This window comes from Pseudonaja textilis, chromosome 8, assembly GCF_049901715.1.
Source record: "Pseudonaja textilis isolate UNSWEBS1 chromosome 8, rPseTex1.2, whole genome shotgun sequence".
Classification (NCBI taxonomy): Eukaryota; Metazoa; Chordata; class Lepidosauria; order Squamata; family Elapidae; genus Pseudonaja; species Pseudonaja textilis.
In genome coordinates this window covers 40,074,766-40,097,659 of record NC_141997.1, presented here as the reverse complement: position 1 = coordinate 40,097,659, position 22,894 = coordinate 40,074,766, and the positions used below count along the sequence as shown (strand labels likewise).

Sequence of the window (22,894 nt, the reverse complement as noted above, 5' to 3'; positions counted from 1 at the left end):
TTTTAAATAAACAAAACTCATGAACTCTATTCTAAAAAAGAAATACGCAAGAAAAACAGCAAGTGAATTAATCGTAGAAGGCAATCTACGAGGAAAAACGCAAAGCCTGAGAAGGAGAGCAGTTTTTGCTTTAAGGACACATCCGATTTGCAAGCCAGTTATCTATGAAGGTAAGAAGGGAAGTTCCAGGAAGTGCCTACCTCGCCCACTGCCTTGACTCTGTTCCCCAGAACTAACATTCCAATGGGGATACCTCTAAGGTTGGGACAGCTTCGCACGTTGTGACCTGATGGGCCGCTCTTCACTACCTTATACAGTCCAGGCCCACCACGAAGGAATGGCGCATCTGGCTCCTGCATGACTGCTTCCTGAGGACAGGGTGAGTTGGGGTCTTTGAAAAAGTCCTCTGCATTAGATCTAGACTCCTGAAAATTTTGGAACACAACAAAACAAAAACAAAACAAAACAAAACCAGAACAGCCTTGTTAATAATGCCCTTGTAAGTGTTCAGCTCTACTACTCTCTTATAAGCTGCCGCAACGACGGTCCGCTCTAAAAGACGATCGCGCGTGTTAATTTCCTTATCCAACTTCTACGGGGTTTCTCGATCATCCGGGTCATGGTTGTCCCAAAGGTGCTTCCCCCACATCCTCCCCAAGAGGCAGCTGGACTGTCTAGTTTTTCTTTTGAAGACGCTTCTTGGATGAGAAACCAAACGTCTTCAAAGAGAAACAAGAAAGTCTTGAAAAAAAAAACCACACCACCTTTGGGATTCCTTCCTGAATTACTTCTGCACCTAAACATCTGGTATGGATAAAGCAAACACTCATCCATCATTTTGAAGAAAAAAATAACCACACATTTGCAGAAAATACAAGTCTTTGAGCTGGCAAAAAGCATTTGCGTAGGAATGCAGAATCTGGAAGGGACAGGGGAACTAGGGATGGTCCAGGCAATGGACGTATCTGGGCGTCTGGCACCAAACAAGGACTTCCTACAGAAATCCAACGGGAGCTGACTTGGTTACTAAAAGAAGAAGTGTGACGCTGTTCTTTACTTTTGATCTTTGAAGGCCCATCCAGAAATCCAACCCAATGTTCCGGGGTGCATCGCAATTCCTTCAGGACAAAGGTGCAAAAGTGCAAGAACCTAACCAATCTAAGCTAAGGATCAGCATGCACCGCGTGAGTCTGTCCACAGCAAGTGTCCAACCGAAGGGCGTCCCTGATGGCAAAGAGTTTGACATCCCCCAGATGGGTGTCTCATCATTCTTTGCCTCAACTACAGGGGAAGACAGAAGTGCAGAAAGTTTCAGAAGGCTCACCTGAGGGGGAAAAGGTTTAGAAGTCCACGGATACAAGTCCAAATCCCTGTCTCCTTGGCTAGTATTAAAGATACTCTATGTAAAGTTTAAGACAGACAGGTGTCAATTCAACAACGTTCAACAACAGCAGAAGAAATCAAAGAGACAAATACAATTTCCTGTTTTGTTTTGTTTTTCTTTCTCTATTTCTGCATCCTTACAACCAGGCTCTTTTGTCTGTTTGTTTGTTTTTTTCAAAAAATAAATAAAAATGGAACTTTTGTTAGCCAAGTACTATCCTCAATTGTACTCCACAGGAGGAAAATCTCTGGTAAAACGAACTAAGGCTTAAGCTGCCCCTGCTCTTCTGCAGGCTAATGTAGTGTGTCATGCCATTCACCAAATGGGAAAAGCCCTTCAGACAAGCTACCTGCTTTGGGTGCAAGAGGGCTTCCCCTAGTTGGGAGGAGAAGACCAGACTTCTCACGGGTCAGATGAAAGTGATATGAAAAGTCAGTCTGCCACTTTGTGAGGAGTTTATTGCACGAGGCCTGGGAAAACAGGGATGAAAAACTGGACGTGGGCATTCAGTCATCTATTCCTAATGGGAAATGCTCGTTTCCAAATGAAGCCGCTGAGATAGATAAAACCATCCAAGGTTTTTTATGCATTTTACTGCCTGATGATGCAGATGCTCACCGATTTTGATGGTATTGTCGGCTGCATTTTAAAGTGAACCAAGCTAGTTTTTGTGCCCTTTACCACGCTGTAGGAAAACACAGAGCTGCAGAAATGTTTTCCCATGACACCAAAGTGAAAGGTTTAGGTCACAACAGTTTCAAAGGCCTCTTGTCCTCCTTCATTTACAAATCAGGTGGTGGACTTGGTGGACGATGCCCTCTTTGCTTGGAGGGGACAGTGAAACGGAGGGAAGCTACGTTGGTCCACATCAAAAATGAACTCATTAGGAAAAAAAACAACTGTCTACATTATTTTTAAATAAAAGCAGATTATTTAAACTGAGTAGGAGGTTGCACTGCAGACTTAAAGGAATATTCGTGACCGATGGATTTTGCAAATAAAAAGATGAAAATGGTAAGTTAAGTGAGAAAGTCGTGTGTCAACCAGGCAAATGAATACTCAAAATAAATGCGTTTGTTTGCTCAATGTTAGGATAGCAACTTTTCTAAGCAGGGCCATCTACAGTACAACGGCTCCCAGGTCAGAACGCTCAGCCCTTTTAAATATTTGCCTGCCATTTTTAATTTTCAAGGGGAAAAAATAACTAAAACAAAACAGAATCAAAATGTTAAACCAAGCCCTAGAATTTGTAACTTTTCAGTTGCACGTTCCCTTAGCATCTCAGAAATGAGATTTTACTCATATTGGTCTTCAAAACAGCCAACCTGCAGAATCATATGTTTTTAAGTTATCATAGATCCAGTAGAAATTTTTGCTAAAAAACCCCCAACGAAACAAAAATCAAACAAATCCATGCTTAATTATATACATAAAGTAAGTATTTTACACTTTTATAAAACCCAGCTGAAGAATGCATATGTTTTCTGGATTCAAACACCAGTTTCAAAAATAAACCCTGTACCAGGTTTCCTGAGATAGATAAGAAGAAGACCCCCCTTTGTATCTGATTCCTTTCCTGGGGCCTTTAGCACCTTTTTCCCCAAAAAAACCTTAGAAACCTGGCATTTCCTGCAACCTGAGGGGAGCTTCCTGTGATAAAAATACATGGGGAAGAAAGGGAGGAGGACTAGGATAACTGAAAATCTTGGATTCTCAAAATGAAACCAAGTAAGCAATGTCCATATCTGGAGCCTTGTTCCCATCAGTCTTCTCATCTGCCCCCATTTTCTCCTGAAAAACGAGTGCGCCTTCTTTCTATTCAATATAGGGGAGAACCGTCCCAAATAGCTAACTCTTTTTAAATTCCTTGTTGCAGCATTAAAATTCGTGCTCAGTCCCTCCAACTGAACTCCGGCAAACAACCTCTCCTCTGTGCCCTGTTTGGATGCTGCAAGGCAAAGCCCTACCTGACCCAGCTACGGCCCAAAAACATCTCACTAGCGTTGTATCAATTGCAAACCCTTCAGCCTTAGGGGCATCCAGCTACTTTGAGCATCAGGTCATTGGTCTCGGCACCACAATTCTTTTAAATACTGGGAAAAAAATAACTCCTAAAGGATCTGGAGATATCCTCTATGTTTCTCACTTCTGCTTATTAATTAAAATAGCAATAGCACTTACACTTATATACCGCTTCACAGTGCTTTACCGTCCTCTCTAAGTGGTTCACAGAGGCAGCCTATTTCCCCCAACAATCTGCGTCCTCATTTTACCCACCCTGGAAGGATGGAAGACTGAGTCAACCTTGAGCCTGGTGGGATTTGAACTGCCAAATTGCAGGCAGCCAGCAGCAGCCTGCAGTATTCACTCTAACCACTGCGCCACCAAGGCTCACAATACCTCATTGCTTTAAAGAAAACGTAAGTCCAGCGGTCAACTAAGAAAAGCAACAACTATTTTCAATGCTGTCCACTCTCTTGGAGCCCAACTATCTAAGCAGAATTCATGGTGTGGGTTGATCAAATGTATGACGCAGATCACACCGTAGCCCTAATTAACACAAGGCAAAATTTCTCTGTAGCTCCCGCATTCTTGGAGGGATACAGAATTATTTGCAGGAGCTCTTTATTTTTTTCAATACTCAACTGATCTAAGTCTTAATTACTTTTCATACAAAATGGATGGAAGGTGCCAATTGATGGGGGCGGGGGTGTTTTAAAAACAACCCTAAGCATTATGGTTTCTTCAGGGATGCCATTTACTTACATCAACTGGGACCAACAGACTCTTGCCAAGATGCTGATTAAAAGAAAGACACCAGGCTTCACTATAACCGTTCAGATTTGGAACGTATTTCCGTATCGTCTCCTCGTTCAGGCGTAACCACACTCCATCATCATTGTGGATCTGTGAAGAAGAACCCAAGATAAACGACTTGTATTAAAAAAAATAGATCAAAATGTAAGTTTTAACAATTCGGCCAAAGTAACAATTACATATGACATTTTAGCAATGATTGATTTTATGTATTTATTGTTGTAATCGACTCTTGGGTGACACTTTTCATGAGGTGGGCAGCCATATAAATTTGATACAGAAATAAAAATATTCATGACACCTAACAGTCCAACTTTGGATTTTTTTTTAATCCAAACAAATTTTTAAAACACTCAGGAAAGAGATTAAATTTCTGGATGCAATAAAAATGTTTGAAATCTAAATTAGCAGTTGTAGCAGTAGCAGTTGTGATATGAAACCTTGTTTTAAAATAGCAGGGACTTTCCCATCTCAATCAATCAGTCAATCAATTAAATCTTTCTTCTGTCATCTTCTGTCAAAGATCAGCATATTTCCTATTTCTGAAAACAGTAATGCATCACCACCAAAAGCCTGAATTACACTGAGGAGCAGTTAAAATCAATATTCACCACGTAAGGATGACTGGAAACTTCACGATTAAGAGAGATACTGGAAACCAGATCTAGATCAATCTTAGAAGAAATGATTTAAAAAAGAGTATGCATTTTATAGGGAAAAGTTGGCTGTAAAATGAGCTATTAATCTTTCAAATTTCCGGTGAATTTTCCTCCCCAAACTATAGCTGATACAAAGCAGAACTGAATAATACGTTTCAATGATTAATAGAAACTTTGGAACATCACGTTAAACAAAAACCTCTACCTTCGTTTGTCCAATAAACAAACAAAAAAAATAAGCAACGCCTCATGTGAATTTAAAGCAATGTGGCTGGTTAATAACCATAGCCTGAGTTACTTATGCTCATTTATTGGGCTACAGAGGCAAAGCATCTCCAAGACGTTGCTGTATTTTGTGAGAATTCAGATTATTTTCACTTGAACAGCAGATCTGTGGCAAGATCAAAGTCTTGGATGGCTTTTTTTTTTTTTAAGCTAAAGGAGATTTGGAATGATGGCCATGGATGCCAAACGCAACCAGCCTTCATTACAGTCATCTTCCAAGGTTCTTGGAGGTTACCTCATCAATAAAAGTAATGGATCCATTGACTTTAACTAAGCCAATCTGTTCACTTTGAAGAGATGGGTGGCTACGGATTCGCAAGCCAGCACTGTCCTTGGCCACAAATTTGCGAACCTGCAAAAAGCACAGAGAGAATAAAGGCCATGAAACCTAAACAAACACACCTCTTGACACTAGCAAGGTAACACAAGACCAATACAGAGAGGGGTAAAATCTGCATAGCTCAACAACTATTTCTCTTAGTAGCTGCTCAAAGCGTCCACTAAAAAATGTCACATCAATTTGTCTCCTTTTGGACGACAAAGAAAAAAGAGTCTTCATTAAAAATACCTGCTGTAAATATGCAAGCAAAATTAATTAAGTATAAATGCTTATCCTACATAAACACTGGTGCGATTGAAGGTAAAGTATATAGTACCCTTTTTTGCTATTTTAAATTATATTTAAATTTGAACTGGATGAATTTTGAAAACCATTTGATAGTAGGATCATTGGTTTTTGTAGGTGATAACTGCAGCAAGACTATTCTATACACAAAGATAGAAAGATTTGACTTTATCCACGAATAGAGAAATGGTTGGTGAAGATCATGGAACTTGCCGAGATGGCCAAAGTGACTCCTTTAATCAAAGAAAAGACAATACATTCGTTGTCTTATGGAGATTCTCAGTCATCCAGATAATGGTGGTCCCAAACGTGCTTTTTCAAGAGGCAACGGGACTTTGTTTTTCTTTGAAGACGTTTCACTTCTCCAAGGAGCTTCTTCTTCTTCTTCTAGATGAGATGCAAAATATCTTCAGAGTAAAACAAGGAAATCCAGTTGCCTCTTGAAAAAAGCACCTTTGAGACAAAGCTGTGGTGGCACAGTGGTTAGAGTGCAGTACTGCAGGCTACTTCTGCTGACTGCCATTTGCTTGCAGTCAGAACTGGGTTGGAAGGTGTCAAATCATTGTCCTTCATATACCTTGTTTGGCAAAGGTTCAGCTTTTGGTTTTATCAACTGGGTTCCTGGTGGGATCATCCCCTTTGGAGGATCTTTGACTTTAACTTCTAAACCAGCATCTGCAAATGAAGGAAATCACTGTGATGTCGGAAGGGTAGAAAAGCAAACTGTAGTGAATAATTTTTACCTTTCCATGCTTGGCCAAAAAGAATTACACTCAAACGTCTCTAGCATGGGCAAATGAAAATTACTGCTCGTGTAAATACAGAAAAAAAACCTGAAAAATGATTTGAGTATGAGAGAAATGTGACTCCTAACTCTAGATTTACTCCACTTTCTTAAGAAATCAAGATCTGAAAACATCTGTCTTCTTCAGGCTGCACTCTCTATCACAGGACCTGCTGCAAATGAGTTCAGGAAATGGCAAACTTTACGACTTTACAAGGGGCCTTTCAGGAATTATTCTGTGCAGCAGAAATACAAAGTGGAAGAATAAATGTCTTCATTCTCCTGACCCAGAATTTCAAAGGCCGACTGGTAACCACGAATTCTCAAAACCCATAAGGGGAAACATGCAAAGGTACTCCAACAGCTCTTCTCCAGCTTGCTCCATTTGAAGCAAACAAATTTGGTGTTAGCAGTTTGGCCACCAACCTACAGAAGTCTGAGTGAGCTGCTCTCTGAACATACATAGACAGACAACCAGGGCGGAGCTGAGGAAATTTACAAAGATAGAATTTCCCAAAAAACCACAAACCCTAACCCCATACTCAAACACCAAAAAACAAATTAAAATAAAAAACATTATTTTCATCAATTTTTTTTTTTCCTCCTCCCCCCCTCTTTCCTCCCCCCCCCCCACACAAAACTTCACCCCTTTCCCCCCCCAACCCTCCCACAAATCCTTCTCTCCCACTCCCCCCCCCCCCCCCCACCCCCCCCCAAACCCACACAAATCACAACAAACCCCAATTACTAACCCACCAAAACTCCCCCCCCCCCCCCCCCCCCCCCTTCCCCCCCCCCCCCCCCCCCCCCCCCCCCCCCCCCCCCCCCCCCCCCCCCCCCCCCCCCCCCCCCCCCCCCCCCCCCCCCCCCCCCCCCCCCCCCCCCCCCCCCCCCCCCCCCCCCCCCTGTGCATGTTTTGCTTCCAGCAACTTTGCTGTGTGTAGTTTGCCTTTTTAAACCATTTTCCCAGCTGCAGCTAATGAAGGGGATCAGGGCCCTTTCCTCCCCCGTAAACCACATAACTCACATTGTTCCCTTCTCCATTCCTCTCTGCGTGCCCTAGGATGAAAAGGGGGTGGCCCTGGGTCTTCCTCTGAATGCCCAGCCAGACTATGCCCTTCCCCAGTTTCTTCCACAGCCAGTCCCTGTCAGCTGCTCAACCTCCCCCTTGGAATCAGATTTGAACAGGGGCATGACAATGTTATGAAGAGGACACATTTCTATTCAAATATACCTATTTCAATGCCATCAATGGTAACATGTATGGTGTACAGACCGACCGCTCCTGGCGTCCAATTAGCACAGTAAGTACCATCATTGTTGACTCTTATTAACATGTTTTCGCTTGGTCTAGAAAAAAAAACCAAATATGAGAATCACGACACATCACCACAATTTCATCTTCACTAATTCAGGTCTCGTGCATGCTTAGAAAATCCAGCAAAATTTCATTATTTTCAGGAATCAAATCAATCAATCCTCAGCATTTCATCTGTCAAAATCATTTTGTGTATCTCAACTTTGCCTCCGTCTTTCTTTGCCTTCCCACATCTGGATATCCTCCAGGAGTGTACTTTCTTCCTAAAATTCTCAACCAGGGTTTTGTTAGCTGGGGGAAATCTGGGGGTGGCATCTACACACAATGGGGAAGGCTGATGGCTACTAATCTGTAGAAATAAAGATGAAGTGTCCAATCGGTGAATTCTTATTCAAGGGAAGGCACCTCATAGTCTGAAAAAACACTATGTTCCATATACAGAGCTATTGAACTAGAATCACTGCAAACACTCACACAAACTTAACAAGTCATATACAAAGAACCCCATTTACTGAGCACTTTCATTCATATATTTCATCATATATTTCCCATGCATTAAAGGGTAGGGTAGCTTTGCTTTATCTTTTTTTCCTCTTCTTTGCTTGCTTGCTTGAAATCTATCTATCTATCTATCTATCTATCTATCTATCTATCTATCTATCTATCTATCTATCTATCTATCTATCTATCCATCCATCCATCCATCCATCCATCCATCCATCCACCCACCCACCCACCCACCAACTTTCTTTTGGTTTGAAGATCATACAAAACTGTTACCTCTTAGGTGTTGGTGAAGCAAAACGTAATTCCTCAAAAGAATAATTTTCATATACCTGAAAAGCAAAGAGCAGGTCAAACTTCTAGTGTTACTAATTTGGAATAAAAGCCACTTCGTCTCTTCAGACCTCCCACAAACTGGTTTGACCCCACAAGGCAATCTAAACTTCCCCTCTTCCCATAGGGAAACTGCTGCCTATATTTAGCCTCTACATCTGTACTAATCTGTTTGTGAGGTGGCAAGGCTTTTTCATACCCCTTATCAACCACTGAAGAGTCTCAAGAAACTGCCTAAACCAAGAGTCTTCTAAGTTGACAGCTTTAAGAGTTGTGTACTTCAACTCCCAGAATTCCTCCTCCAGTCATGTTAGCTCAGGAATTCTGGGGGTTGAAGTCCACAAGTCTTAAAGTTGCCAAGTTTGAAGACCGTTGGCCTAAACTAAAAGACATGGAAAGCAGTAGAGGATGGATGGAAGCAAATAATTGAAATGCACATTCACTTCCTCAAAAAGGACAGCAACATAATTTTGAATCTAGGCTGGTTTTTATAAAAGCAATTAGACAAAAAGATGAAGAGAGAGAGAGAGAGAGAGAGAGAGAGACAGACAGACAGACAGACAGACAGACAGACAGATATAGATAAAAAGATGTACAGCTTTAGTGACCGATGGCACTGAAAAAAGTGACTTATGATCGTTTTGACACTTATAACCGTTGCATCATCCCCATTGTCGCATGATCAAAATTCAGCCGTTTAGCAGCTGACTCATATTTATGACGGCTTCCGTGTCCCAAGGGGGGTCATATGATCCCCTTTTGAGACCTTCTGACAAGCCAAGTCAATGAGGAAGCCAGATTCACTTAACAACCACGTTATTCACTAAGCAATTGCGGTGATTCACTTTGCCACAACGGTGGCAAAAATGTTCCTAAGGGTGGGGCAAAACGCATTTAACACCTGCCTTATTTAGCAACGGAAATATGGGGCTCAGTCGAAGTCGTAAGTCAAGGACTACCTGTATACCTCTAGAATCCCTCCCCAACACCCCCTTCTGTATTTCAAATTGTTGTGGCCTAAATGGTGCCACCCACCTTCATCATGGTTATAGAAATGTAGCGTGCTTCTTTGACAATCATAGGCTCGTAGGACGCTTCCAGCTTGGGGGAAGGCAGTCCCCCGAAAGTCAGTTCTGTCGCAGAAGTAGTGGCCCCCGCAGGGCTACCAGGAGTCCACTGTGTTTTCTTAGCCTGCTCCTGCTGCAGAGACGTTTTCTTCTGGGAAACTGGGATTGCTTTGACTTCCACCTGGAAATTTCATTAAGAAGAGAGAGATGGCGGCAGCCATAAAAACAGCAAGGAATTCTAAACCCCAGACCAAGGGATTGTATACAAATAACATCCTGGTCTTCAAACTACCTTTTCGAATCACCCTAAAACGTTCACAAGGGTAATTGTTGTTCTCTGTTTGTAGCAAGGCCAAAAAGTCTTTTGTTGAGCCGGACTTTTCACAGCTTCAAATCTAATCAAATCAAATCGAACATTATATTCGATGATAGTAAGCTATTAGTAAGCTTTGACTTACTAAGATGACATGTCAGAAAGAAAAGGCAATGGCAGAAAAGTGATTGCAGGAAATCTCTCCAAAACATGGACCCCGTGCCATATGCAATCCACAGGGGGCTTAAATCGGTTTTTTTTTGCACATTTAAAGAGGCATGAGACTTCCCCTTAAGGTATGTAGCCTATATTACATAGTGTATATTGGAGGTGTTGACCACTTGAGAGCTGTATGGCAAAGAAATTTCATTTTAATGTATGCCGATTAGTGTATATTCAATGCGACAGTAAAATTATTCTAAGTTCTAAGTAAACAAATCTTGAGCTGTTTAAGCACTCTAGATAACCCCTAAATGGTGTATATCAGTCAGTGGTGAATCATGCAGCGGAAGTATTGTTTCTAAATCCCAGCAACGCTTCAAGTTCTAAAACGGGGAGGCCAGTCTGAAACCAGCAACTGTTTTACAAAATTATAGATGTAATCCCATTAAATCGTTTCTATGCAGGAAAGATTTGCCAGCTGCGTTCCTGAGAGGACCTTAGGCTAGAAAGTGCCTTTCATCATCATCATCATCATCAATCATTGTCTTTTCTTGCGTGGTGGAGTCTGGGCAACTGAATGGAACTAGCAGAGTATTTTAATGGCCGGACGCCATTCCTGTTGCCAATATGGAGTTTCGTTCTGCAGGTATGTTCACAGTGTGCCCAGAGAGAGAAATATCGGCCTCTACCTAGGATTGAACTCACAACCTCCTGATCATGAGGCAAGAGCACCACCTCTAGGCCACCATACCACTCTGCTGTAAAGTCCCTTTGTTGTTCGTAAAAGCCAACTACCTTCATGTTAGGCACGTGAACCACTTCGCCGTATTGGTCCTTGGTTTGCACGGTGACAATTGTTGGCCAGCCACAGCGGATGTCGTCTTTGTTGAGGATCAAGGATGTTTTCTGGGGATCCGCATAGGAGTCTGGTTGCAGCCACCTATGGAGGAGACCATTTAGTATCCCTTTCAAATTCCTGACTCCTCACAATGACACAGTAAAAAGGAGTCCCTCTGGATTTTACTCCGTTAGTTGTTACCAACTCTTAGGGGACAACGCTCACCTCCGTTTTAAGGCCATTGAGCCAGCGCCGTCTGAAGACGCTTCTATGGTCATGTGGTCAACAAGACTATATGCCGAAGCTCATGGAACGCTGTTACCTTATTACCGAAGTGGTACCTATTTATCTACTTGCATTTGCATGCTTTCAAACAGCTAGGTTGGCATGAGCTGGAGCAAGGAATGGGAGCTCGCCCATCCTGTGGCGCTATGGTCTCAAACCTGGGCTGTCAGCTTTCCAGCCGACAGGCCCAGCGTCTTAACTACTGAGCCACCATGACCCTCCCTTTTTTGTGTAATGACCCTATTACACTTTTTCATCACAAAGAAAGAACACAATTTCTAGCTCACCAAGATACAATAACTTATTTTTTTTCTTTTGCAGTGTAACTGTTTGTTGTTGTCCTTTGGTGTTTAGTTAGCGTTTTCTGCTGTTTTAAACAATAATTTCCTTCCAAGTGTTAACAGACTCAAATGATTGGTCCTGATCTCTATTATTTAAAAGCTTCCAACGTACTTAAGTCTTAGGGCACCCCCCAATCCACACAGCTAAGGTATGAGTTGATTAGGGGAGATTGGAGGCTAAAACATATAAAGAACAGCTTCTGGAATTGGGTAGGTCTACTTTAATGAAAAGAAGGACTAGGGGAGAGATGATAGCAGTGTTCCAATATCTGAGGGGCTGCCACAAAGAAGAAGGAGTCGAGCTATTCTCCAAAGCACCTGAGGGCAGGACAAGAAACTAATCTAAGAACTAGAACTAAGGAGAACCTTCCTGACAGTAAGAACAATTAATTAGTGGGTGTTCCATTAATTGGACGTTTTTAAGTTAAGTTGTTGAATGCTCCAACACTGGAAGCTTTTAAGAAGAGATTGGACAACCCTTTGTCTGAAATGGTGTAGGGTTTCCTGCCTGAGCAGGGGGTTGGACTAGAAGACCTCCAAGGTCCCTTCCAAATCTGTTTACTCAGAGACTGGGAATGAGAGACATCCCTCCATAGGGTTCCAGGGGGTTCGCCTTAACTCAACATAAAGGCATCTTAAGAGAGGGGTAGCTGTGAATAAAACCGAGCTCTTGCAGTACCTGGCAAGTCTCCCACCGCTGGAGCCTGGCACACAGGAAATAAAGTCCTCCAGAAAGGACTGCTCATTGCTCTGAACCTGCAAGGGCAGAGTTCCTTCCAGCGCCTCCAAGATCGTCGGGGAGTGAGACAAGGCTAGCCCTTTACCCAGGATGCCCGAGTGAGATTTGCAGACCTGGCAGAGACCAAAAACAAATGTGACCTCCGGAGAGCAGCCTTCAACCCCTGCCTTTCCTAACAAGATGACTTCAACAGTAAATACAACTATTGGGGATATTTTGCTTCTTAAGAAACCAAGCTGCTGCAAATATGGAGAGTGATGATGCCCTGCTTTAAAAAACAACCAAATAAATAAACGTTATGAAATCTACCGCAGTGACTTCACACCACTGGCATGGTCTTGATGCCAACTCTTCATGGGGAAGACACTCTAAAATCTCTTACTGAGGCCTGGAAATGGCCTTAAAGGGCATCAAAAACAATCTGAAGGGAGCAGAAGATGCACTGGGCAGTGCAGTGGTCAGAATGAGCCATGGTAGCGCAGTGGTTAGAGTGCAGTACTGCAGGCTACTTCTGCTGACTGCCTGAAATTTGGCAGTTCAAATCTCACCAGGCTCAAGATTGACCCAGTCTTCCATCCTTCCGAGGTGGGTAAAATGAGAATCCAGATTGTTGGAGGGGAGGAAATATTCTGACTCTGTAATACGCTTAGGGAGGGCTGTAAAGCGGTATGTAAGTCTAAGTGCCATTGCTATATTGCAGGCTGATTCTGCCCACTGCTGGCAGTTTGATCCTGACCAGGCTCAAAGATGACTTGGCCTTCCACGCTTCAGAGGACCCAGATTGTTGGGGGGGCATAGGCTGTGACTGCAAACCACTTAAAGAGGGCTGTAAAAGCATTGTGGAGCAGTATATAAGTCTAAGTGCTATTGCTGTTGCTATGTCGTGGAGGTTTTCCACAAAGAAGTGACCATACCCTTCATGCAGCCACCCTCCCAAACCCTGGAAGGGTCAATCACTTCACAGTATCCAGAAATTCTCTTTGTGTACATAACAGAAAAATACAAGGCTGAATCTGAATGGAACAGAGGATTGTTTGTGCATATGGTGTCTGGAAGGACAAGCAGACACAGGTAGTCCCACGACCCAAGGGGGAAGGGGGAATCTGGTCTACCTGCAGGGCCGCCTCTTCTAGCATCTCAAGATCTTCCTCTAGTTCATTGCCTGTTCACAAATAGGAAGTAAAGGCACACCATCAAGATACATTCCAAAAGGATACAGACCCTTTCCATAAGCCCCCCACCCCTGGTTTTTAGAATTTATTGATTTATATGGTTGCTCATCTAATTGATGGCACTCTGGGCAGCAAACCAGGATGGATTAAGATCAATTAAAAGGAGCAAGTCAAGGCCCCTGCAAAATCTCCTCACCCAACATAGCAACTTTAGGGACACTGGGCTCCATTAACGTCCTGGCCACGCTCTCGCCTTACTTAGTCCCCGAGCACTATGTCAAATGCCCCCAACAGACCCTTAACGGATCACCTACCAATAGGAAGGGCCAGATCCTTTTTCATTAGAGCTGCGGCGCAGGCGCCTCCTAGATTGGCCAGCTCTTTCTCAAGCTGAACGATACCCTTGAAACAAATAAAAGAGACAGGGTAAAAACTCTTCGTTTAGGTCCATCTGAAAGCCTGTAACTCACATAAGATGGCCTAGACCAGGAGTGTCAAATTCAAGGCCCTTAGATCTGTGCCTAGATCTGGCCTGTGGGGCCACTCTGGAAATAGCAAAAAAGGCCAGCCTACGGTATTTCTGCCAGCAAAAACGGAGCTGCCCACCCGAGCTCCATTTACCCTGGCAGAGAGTTACAGGAGGCCGCCACCCCAACCAAAAATGGAGCTCGGGAGTCCATTTTCACTGGCAGAGTGCTCGGGCCACCACAGGGGCCGCTGACATGAGTGTCATCAAACCATGACTCTCCCCTCCCTCGAAGTCGATCACAACCCTGATGCGGCCCTCAATGGAATTTAAGTTTGACACCCTTGGCCTATAGATGGTTGGTCCTCTTTCTTACAGTAGCCCTCTGTTTCTTTCAAAATGCTGGCACTGACTTGCAAAGCTCTGAAACGGAGGTCTCCCAACTTGACAACTCGAAGACTTGTGGACTTCAACTCCCTGAATTCTCCAGCCAGCTATGCTGACTTGAGAATTCTAGAAGTTGAAGTCCACAAAGTTGCCCAGTTTGGAGACCCCTGCTCTGAAAGGATGAGTCCCCAAGTTACTAAAGTTACGCCATCCACAGGCTCTCTTGGAGCTTCCCATTTCCAGAAGCCTTTCTCCCCCTGCCCATTTCCTAACGATGTCAGGACTTACTTCTTCAGGTCCGGGACTAAATTCATAGCCTATGGCAAAACACTTGAAGCCGTAAAAAGAAGCCTTTTCGTCCTTGACGTAATCTGAGGCGGTTTCCAGGGAGAAGAGGGCTTCGTTGCCTAGAAGGAAACAGCATATTTACCAACAAAATAAAATTGAGCAACTAAGCTGTTTGCAACTGAACAGGAAACAGTTTGTGATTAATACTCAGAATTAAGCTCGCAAGTGTGAGTCTTACATGCACCCCATTTTTTTTTTTTCAGGCACAGGAGACAAAATACTCTGCCTCAATAACCAGTTTGCACCACTCTGGAATGGCACCCGCTGTGGGAACCAAGTAGTTTCCTGATCACTCCATGCCACCTGATTGCGAAAACACAATGGCTTAACCCCAAAACGCTGGTGAATCGGTTTTATTCATTTATTTATTTTTGCAAAATTCATTTGTAGGTCACCAATATCATCATTTTCTTTTAACGACCCCATAATCCTTTGTGGGGTGGAGTCTGGGCAACTGAATGGAGCTGAGTGTTTACTGGCTGGATGCCCTTCCTGTCACCAATGAGAAGTTTTGTTCAGCAGATTAAATTCTCAACGTGCCCAGAGAGAGAAATATCTGCCTCTACCTAGCATCGAACTCACAGCCTCCTGATTGTGAGGTGAGAGCTCCACCTCGAGGCCACCGCACCACTCATTTGTGGGTCACCAATATGAAGCTTTAAATTTCCTGACTACTGAGCTATTAACAGAAGGATAGACTGGCTGGCTGACTTGTAAGACCTAGATTTAAGATGTCCGAATGAAAAAAAAAAGTGAACAAAGTAATTTAATGCCAACACACAACATACATTAAAAATTCACATTAATACAGTTGTTCTTTTCATCTGGCTGAAATCAAGATGAACTTTTTCGGATTCATTTAAGTGTTGTTGTTTTTTAATCACATGTTTAAAAAATGAGAATTACCTGGCAGCACTAAAACCATTGTGGGCCAACCCGATGAGCCAGAAAACTTCTTCAGTTCTATCCATGAGTTAAGGTTTTCATGGACAGATGCCTGTTTGGGTCCAAATCCTGAAAACTGGATGACTCGCGCAGGAATGAGCAAACGAAGAACATCCTCCGACTGAGCGGTTCCACACTGGCCATCAAACTCTATTGTGATCCACCTGACACATTCTGGAAACGTCACCTAAAACGAAACGAAACGGGGAAGTACAAAGTAGTTTTTCTGCTGCCGTCACGACTGGATGAAATTGAAATTTGCTTAACCAGCCTCAGAGTTTGCATGCCTGATTATCACATCTTAGGAATCCTGGCCCAAATGCACGTTGGACTCTTCGGAGACATTAAAACTGTGACTCATGCAGAAAATCACAGTCCTCCATGTTTATGTCTGTAGCCCATCGGTTGCATTTACTGCCCTTGTCTGGCCCATCTCTAATTTAAAATGTGGATGAGTAATATAAAGATGTGTCTTTCCCTATTTTAATCTCATGACACAGAATGATTTCTATATAATCAAGCAAATTGTTTTCGCAAGTCATTTTTGCCCAAGGAGCTGTTGATAGCCACCTAATTGTTGGTAGGGCTTGGCTGAGCCAATTGAAAGCCACTGTTACCTAAAGTCTAGACACCAAAACACTATAGGTCTGTGGTGGCTAACCTTTTTGGGTTCCTGTGCCAAAAATTGTGTGCACACTTGTGCACGCACGCTCACGTGCCAGCACCCAGAAAACAATGCGTGCACGCCCCTGCGCCCCCTGTGCATGCACGTACAGTCCTCCCCGCTGCCCCCTTACCTGCACTGCACTTCACAGCTGATTTTTGGCCGGTTTCAGGCGTTTTTCAGCCTCCCAAAGTCTTGATAAAAGCCTCTGCAGGCTTCGCAGGATGAATAATAGGCCCGTTTCGTCACTTCTGGTGTTTACAGGAAGTGACAAAATGGACCTATTATTCATCCTGCAAAACCTGCAGAGGCTTTTTTCAAGCCTCTGGGAGGCCGAAAAAGGCCTCAAACCAGCCAGAAATCAGCTGTGAGGTGCGCACATGTGCAGTGAGGTAAGTTTGCCTGTGGCTCGCGTGCCAGCACAAATGGCTCTGCGTGCACCTGTGGCACGCGTGCCATAGGTTCGCCATCACAGCTATAGATAGTTTTCGAGTTAACAACAATTTGTTTAGGGATCATTCAAAGTTACAATGGCACTTTAAAAAAGTGACTTATGATCATTTTTCACATCATTGCAGGATCCTCATGATCACATGTTCAAAATCTGGATTCTTGGCAACTGTTTCATATTTATAATGGCTGCAGTGTCCTGAGGTCACGTGAACAGTTCTTGCGACCTTCTAACAAGCAAAGTCAAGAGGAAGCTAAATTCACTTAACAACCGCGTTACTAACTTAACGGCAATGATTCACTTAACAACTGTGGCTAGAAAGGTCATAAAAGGGGACAAAACAGGATTTCCCTTGCTCAATATACTGAACTGTGCTGTTAAGAGTGCCTGCAGTCGACGTTTTCCCTAACTGCTCCAGGGCTCCATGACTTACCCAGAAAATTAAAAAGACCCGGAAACCACCCAATGTCCCAATGACGGTCATTATGGGAAGCTCACCTTGTATTGAGTGACGCATGCCGGCTTGTACGGATGTTCGCTCTCAATGACGGCATAGTGGTTAGAGGTGGTACATGCGGAAAGGCCCTGTTCAGGCTGGTTGCCGGTGGTGCTGTCGGTGGACTGATTGGGGTTGAAGGCCAGAGGGGTGTACTTCTGGTTCAGCACTGCCACGGAGGGAAGCAGCTGCTGAACCAGGCCAAAAACCTCCACGGCTACCTGTGGGGTGACAAAAGGCGGGTGGAGGCATGTCAGCTGACTAAAGTGATGGCACCATGGCAAGAAGAGGGATGCTCTTTTCGCATCAAGGATAGGTTTCTTTTATTGGTCTTGTTGGGAGTCACCTAGGATTATCAAACAGGAGACTTAAATAGCTGGACCCCTGGTGGTACAATAGTTAAAGTGCAGGATTGCAGGAAAACTCTGCCAATAGCCTGGAGTTTGATTCTGATGGGGCTCAAGGTTGACTCAGCCTTCCATCCTTCCGAGGTTGGTAAAATGAAGGCCCAGATTGTTGGGGGCAATATGCAAATAATGCTGTCATTGTAAACTGCTCACAGGGTGCTGTAAAGCACTATGGGGCGGTACACAAATCTAAATGACATTGCTATAAATTTAAAAAAAAACTGAAAAAATGGTGCTAGCCTTCTTTGAAACATGTCAGTTCAGTATTCTCATTTAGCTCAATCTATTTAGGGGCTCACTGTAAATAAGAAAAACACATTTTTAAGTCACACAGCACCGACGCCAACATATTTTCAAAGTCCAATTTCTTTCCCTGATTATTATTACTACAGATTCAAAGATTATAAATGTAGATTATAGTATTTTTATAGATGATAGATTTGATTCCTAGAAAATAGTTTCTTGAGGTGGCTGAATCCAGGACTTTGTGCTGAAACATGGAAAGCCTTGATTCTTGATACTGAGAGCCTAACAATCCGCTTAAGAAGCTAACAATAGCAATAGCACTTAGACTTATATACCACTTTACAGTGCTTTACAGCCTTCTCAAAGCAGTTTACAGAGTCAGCATATTGCCCCCGACAATTTGGGTCCTCATTTTACCCACCTCGGAAGGACGGAAGGCTGAGTCAACCTTGAGCCTGGTGGGATTCGATCTGCCAAACTGCAGTAGGAGTAGCTTGCAGTACAGCACTCTAACCACTGCCCCACCGAGGCTCATATGAATGAAACAATGTCAGTTTTATGGCTCGAAGTTTGTAGCCACTTAAACAGAAGCATTGACTGGGTTGTGGTTTGGAAGCTTCTCAGGTATAAATGTAATATAAAGGCAAGGACTTGTGAAGGGACAAAAGTCATGATAGATATTCTTGAATTTAAGGGATGCTCAATTTCACTCTGACTTTCTCAAATATGTAAACCAGGTATCTGCTAAGTAAACATGAAGTCATAACCTAGATTCATCCTACGGTCTTTAAAATGTCTGCAAATTGTTCGAACGTACCTTGGGAATAGCCGCTGCCACAGGTTCTATGTGGGCTATCATCAGAGGAAGGAGCATAGAAAAGAGGCTGGATGAACTCAGCAGCTCAGGGATGTCTTCAGCTATAAATAAAAAAGTGGTTCAAGCATTAAGACTGTTTATGAAGGAACACATGACTCCCTGAAATAGTTAAGACCCTGCACTGCATCACTGAAACTTCACCTTCAGCTTCGATAATGAGGGATCCTTGGTACTCTCTGAGCTTGGCCATTTTCTTGCAGATGTTTCATTATCCCTGACGATGCACTGATGATACACTAGAACTAATGAGTGACCTACTTTGGGGAATGAAACACCTGCAAGAAAACAAGCAAGCCCAAGAGAGCACCAAGGACCCTTCATTTCAACCCTGAGCTACAAATATTCTCCTTTATTACAGCTTCGTTAATACACAGACTACCCAACTTCTCTTTCACTGAAGTTTCCCACCGAGCCCACCATGTCTCACCCAAGGATCAGCTGAAATCTGGTTGCTGGGACAGTCCAAATGCTGGCTGTCTGAAAAGGTGCTTTTTCAAAAGGCAACGGGACTTCCTTTGTTTTCCTCCAAGACATTTTGCTTCTCATCCAAGAAGCTTCTTCAGTTCTGAATTGGAGAACTGAACTCAACTGAAGAAGCTTCTTGGATGAGAAGGGAAATGTCTTCGAGGAAAACAAAGGAAGTCCAGCTGCCTTTTGAAAAAGCACCTTTGGGAGAAACATGACCTGGATGAGTGAGAATCTCCAATGACATTTACAATTCTGGTTATTTCCATCCGTCTCCTTTCTCCACCTTCAGACAAAAGTATACTCCCTGCCTCTTATTTCCCTGACTATTTCAAAGATCGTTAGCTGATCATTGGCGATGACAAAGCTAAGCTTCTACTATTTTGTATATCTCCACATGGAAAACATTCAAGCAAAAAAACTCTGGCCCACTCTACTTCAGAGAAAGCCAAGGGAAGCGCTTCCAGCTCTGGCTGCTCTTTTTTTTTGCTGCCTAGATGGTAGAAGCAGATTAAGAGACTGAACAAATTCATCCCAGGGGTGGGATTCTACCAGTTCACACCTATTTGCTAGAACTGGTTGTTAACACGCTAAGCAGTTTGGAGAACTGGTTGTTAGAAGAAATTACTGGCCTAATCCTGTAAGGAAGACAGGAAGGAAACATTCTGGTGTTGCTTACAGAAACTGCCTGTTAACCCTTATTACATTCTTGGCAGGACTAGACTTCCTGTCTCTGGATCTTCTCTGGAGTTTTTTTCCCCTCCTTTGCTGGTGCGTTGCTTGTGTGGAGTGACCATTCAAAGTTACAATGGCACCAAAAAAAGTGACTTATGACCATTTTTCACAGTTACGACTGTTGCAACATCCCCACAGTCATGAGAGGCCAGGCGAGGAGATGGTGCCTCGATGTGAGTGATAATGAGTTGGCCACGTCCAGCCAATAACATGAGCACCAAGCCACGTCCACCTCGTCACATGACCACCAAGCCACGCCTACCAACTAAGCCACACCCACAGAACCAGTTGTTAAAAAATTTGAATCCCACCCGATTCATCCCAAGGTTCTTAAGAGAATTTAAAACATCTTCTTACCATCTACAGCAAGAGCTCTGTGCAAGAGATCTTTTGCTGCTCGGACCACCGCGCTCACCACAGAAAGTGCGCGGCTACAATTCTTATCTTCCTCGTTGGCCTTATTTAAGAGCTGTGATTGCAAATCTCCATCATACTCGCTTCTAAAAAATGGGAAAAAGTCAGTCAGAGAAGTCTTAAAACAAACTAGTACAGGAGTAGACTCAAGTGTGGACAGTGGACACATAACCATCCTCAAAACATGGTTTAGGAAGTGCAAAAGTTTTTTTTTTTTAATGACCATGTAATCCCTTGCTTCAGGGTGGAGTCAGTGCAACTGAATGGAACTGAGCTTTTACTGGCCGGACCCCCTTCCTGATGCCTACATGGAGTTCACAGCAGATATTTTCTCTTTGTGCCTAGAGAGAGAAACATCTGCCTCTGCCTAGGATTGAACTCTCGACCTTCCAAGTGGGAGGCGACCTCTAGGCTACTGTGCCAGAGGCAGTGCAAAAGAATATGCTGATGTAGTTCCCTTTTTGCAAGTTTTTTTTTTTTTTGCTTCAAATTTTCATGCGGATCCCACTTTACTATGCATCGTTTAAATGCTACGCAGAGCCTTTTGGGAGTCAGGTGGCTTCAAAACCCAATTAAGTCAATAAAATACATTTTCCCAGGAATCACTAACATCACATTCATTTAAACACATTCATCTTGGTTGAGTTTAAAGAGAACATCCAATAAAACTCATTGGTCATGGGTACCTATAATAAAGGATCTGTGGAATTTGGCCCCGAGTCTGATTGGTGCCGTTGCTGCTCAAACTGCAGGTGCTGAAAGTGAAAGTTACGCCATCTGGACACTGGACGGTGGTCATGCCTCCATCACCGTTTGCTGTCCGACTCCCGTAATTTCTCAGGCGGACAGAGTACTTCACGTTCTCCTTCAAACATTAAAGCCAGAGTGAACTAAGGTAAACTGTTTCATTTATTTTAAGTACAGCAGGGTTTTAAAGATGGCATTTACGTTTTTAAAATATAAAAAGGGGCAGTCATTACAGTACAATTCTTGCTGAAACACTATTATTCATCTATTTATGGTGAGGCATGCTAATCTTTGAATGACAGCTGTGTTCTGCTATTCTATTGGAATGTAGTTACTGTCAGGATTCCGGCAGTCACCCCAATTAAATCATGAGTCTTGAGCCAAACTTTCAAAACTAAACCGGACTTATTGGGAGTTAACATGTCTGGCACTGCCTGGGTGTAGCCGACTCTGAGACACATAATTCACTGTCACCTTTGACCCTGGTTTTCCCCCACCCCTCTGGGACACGTCCATAGCCAAGAGTCATCAATCATGTTCTCCAGTTAGATTTTTTGCGTGGGAGAAACTTCAGTAACCTAGTTACAATCTCTGAAAAACTATGCATAGAATGCACTTTCTGTTCTAAGCCGCTACCAGGCCCCTGTCGGAATCTGATTCAAGGGGGGAGGCCGAGCAGCTGACAGGGAGTGGGAGTGTGGCTCCATTGGCTATGGAAGAAACTGGGGAAGGGCAAAGGCTGACTGGGCAGAGCAGAGACGAGGTAGAACAAGGGAGAGGGAGTTCAGAGGAAGATCCAGACCCGCTCCCTCTTCATCATGAAGACTCGGTAGAGTTATCTGAAACTATATAATGCTTAAAATGGGTAGACAAATCCCTGGGACATTTAACACGTCCATGTTGCATAATTCTCTGCATCGATAGATGGAGCAATTAATCTCTTCAGGAGATTCTGGATTTCCCCAGGAAAATATATTGCTGCATTTACCTTCAGAGGCACAACTTTGTCGAGTTTAATTTCCGCCATCTCGCTTGGAGAATCGTCTGTGGTATATGTTCCTTTAACTAACTCTAGAGACGTCCATCTATGGGAATGAGTTGAATCTCCTGTATGATCACTCTAAATTTAAAAGATAACTTTAATGCAGCTGGAGCGTTAATAACAAGAGCACAAATGAACAGCATAAAAAGTCAGAACAACTTTCCTACAAGCACATGCTTTTTTTAAAAACTAGCTTAAAGTGTCATGGCTCCCACACAAGTCCAGGACAGAGTAAATTCAGTGCTGGTACTAAAAACGCTCCTAGAGATGAACAATTTCCTCTTCCCTTTCCCCCACACACCTGTACTCACAGAAAGGCATGAAACAGATTTATCCTATGAATATGAAAGGAAGATGGTCCTGATTCCTAGCAAACAACACTAGACAACACTAGAAACACACCCCAATTCTAAACACTGTCTGAACTCTCAACCTTCTCATCCTACTGAACCTCATCAAATCTATCCCGAAGGTGCTTTTTTCAACAGGCAACTGGACTTTCTGGTTCACTTCTCATCCAAGAACCTTCTTCAGCTTTGACCAGAATGTAAGGATTTATACTCCACATATATGGAGAT

General features: G+C 43.3%; 1 protein-coding gene across 6 annotated transcripts in view; it reads right to left on the bottom strand.

The window, feature by feature from the left end:
• The window catches only part of MYCBP2 (MYC binding protein 2), a 134,793-nt gene that overhangs the window by 55,674 nt on the left and 56,225 nt on the right, over window positions 1–22,894 (bottom strand). For 4 of the 6 annotated variants that reach the window (XM_087938006.1, XM_087938007.1, XM_087938008.1 and 1 more), the window contains exons 35-53: window positions 22,263–22,394; window positions 21,214–21,392; window positions 20,471–20,613; window positions 18,854–18,954; window positions 17,386–17,604; window positions 15,734–15,959; window positions 14,768–14,886; window positions 13,941–14,028; window positions 13,567–13,616; window positions 12,395–12,567; window positions 11,047–11,191; window positions 9,745–9,957; window positions 8,653–8,708; window positions 7,789–7,904; window positions 6,348–6,445; window positions 5,381–5,497; window positions 4,151–4,291; window positions 1,325–1,399; window positions 201–425 (exon numbers count right to left, since the gene is read on the bottom strand). In XM_087938006.1, coding sequence (XP_087794132.1) covers window positions 201–425; window positions 1,325–1,399; window positions 4,151–4,291; window positions 5,381–5,497; window positions 6,348–6,445; window positions 7,789–7,904; window positions 8,653–8,708; window positions 9,745–9,957; window positions 11,047–11,191; window positions 12,395–12,567; window positions 13,567–13,616; window positions 13,941–14,028; window positions 14,768–14,886; window positions 15,734–15,959; window positions 17,386–17,604; window positions 18,854–18,954; window positions 20,471–20,613; window positions 21,214–21,392; window positions 22,263–22,394 — 2,616 coding nt within the window. The remainder of the gene's footprint in view (window positions 1–200; window positions 426–1,324; window positions 1,400–4,150; window positions 4,292–5,380; window positions 5,498–6,347; window positions 6,446–7,788; window positions 7,905–8,652; window positions 8,709–9,744; window positions 9,958–11,046; window positions 11,192–12,394; window positions 12,568–13,566; window positions 13,617–13,940; window positions 14,029–14,767; window positions 14,887–15,733; window positions 15,960–17,385; window positions 17,605–18,853; window positions 18,955–20,470; window positions 20,614–21,213; window positions 21,393–22,262; window positions 22,395–22,894) is intronic. The other 2 variants (XM_087938009.1, XM_087938010.1) reach the window with 1 other exon arrangement.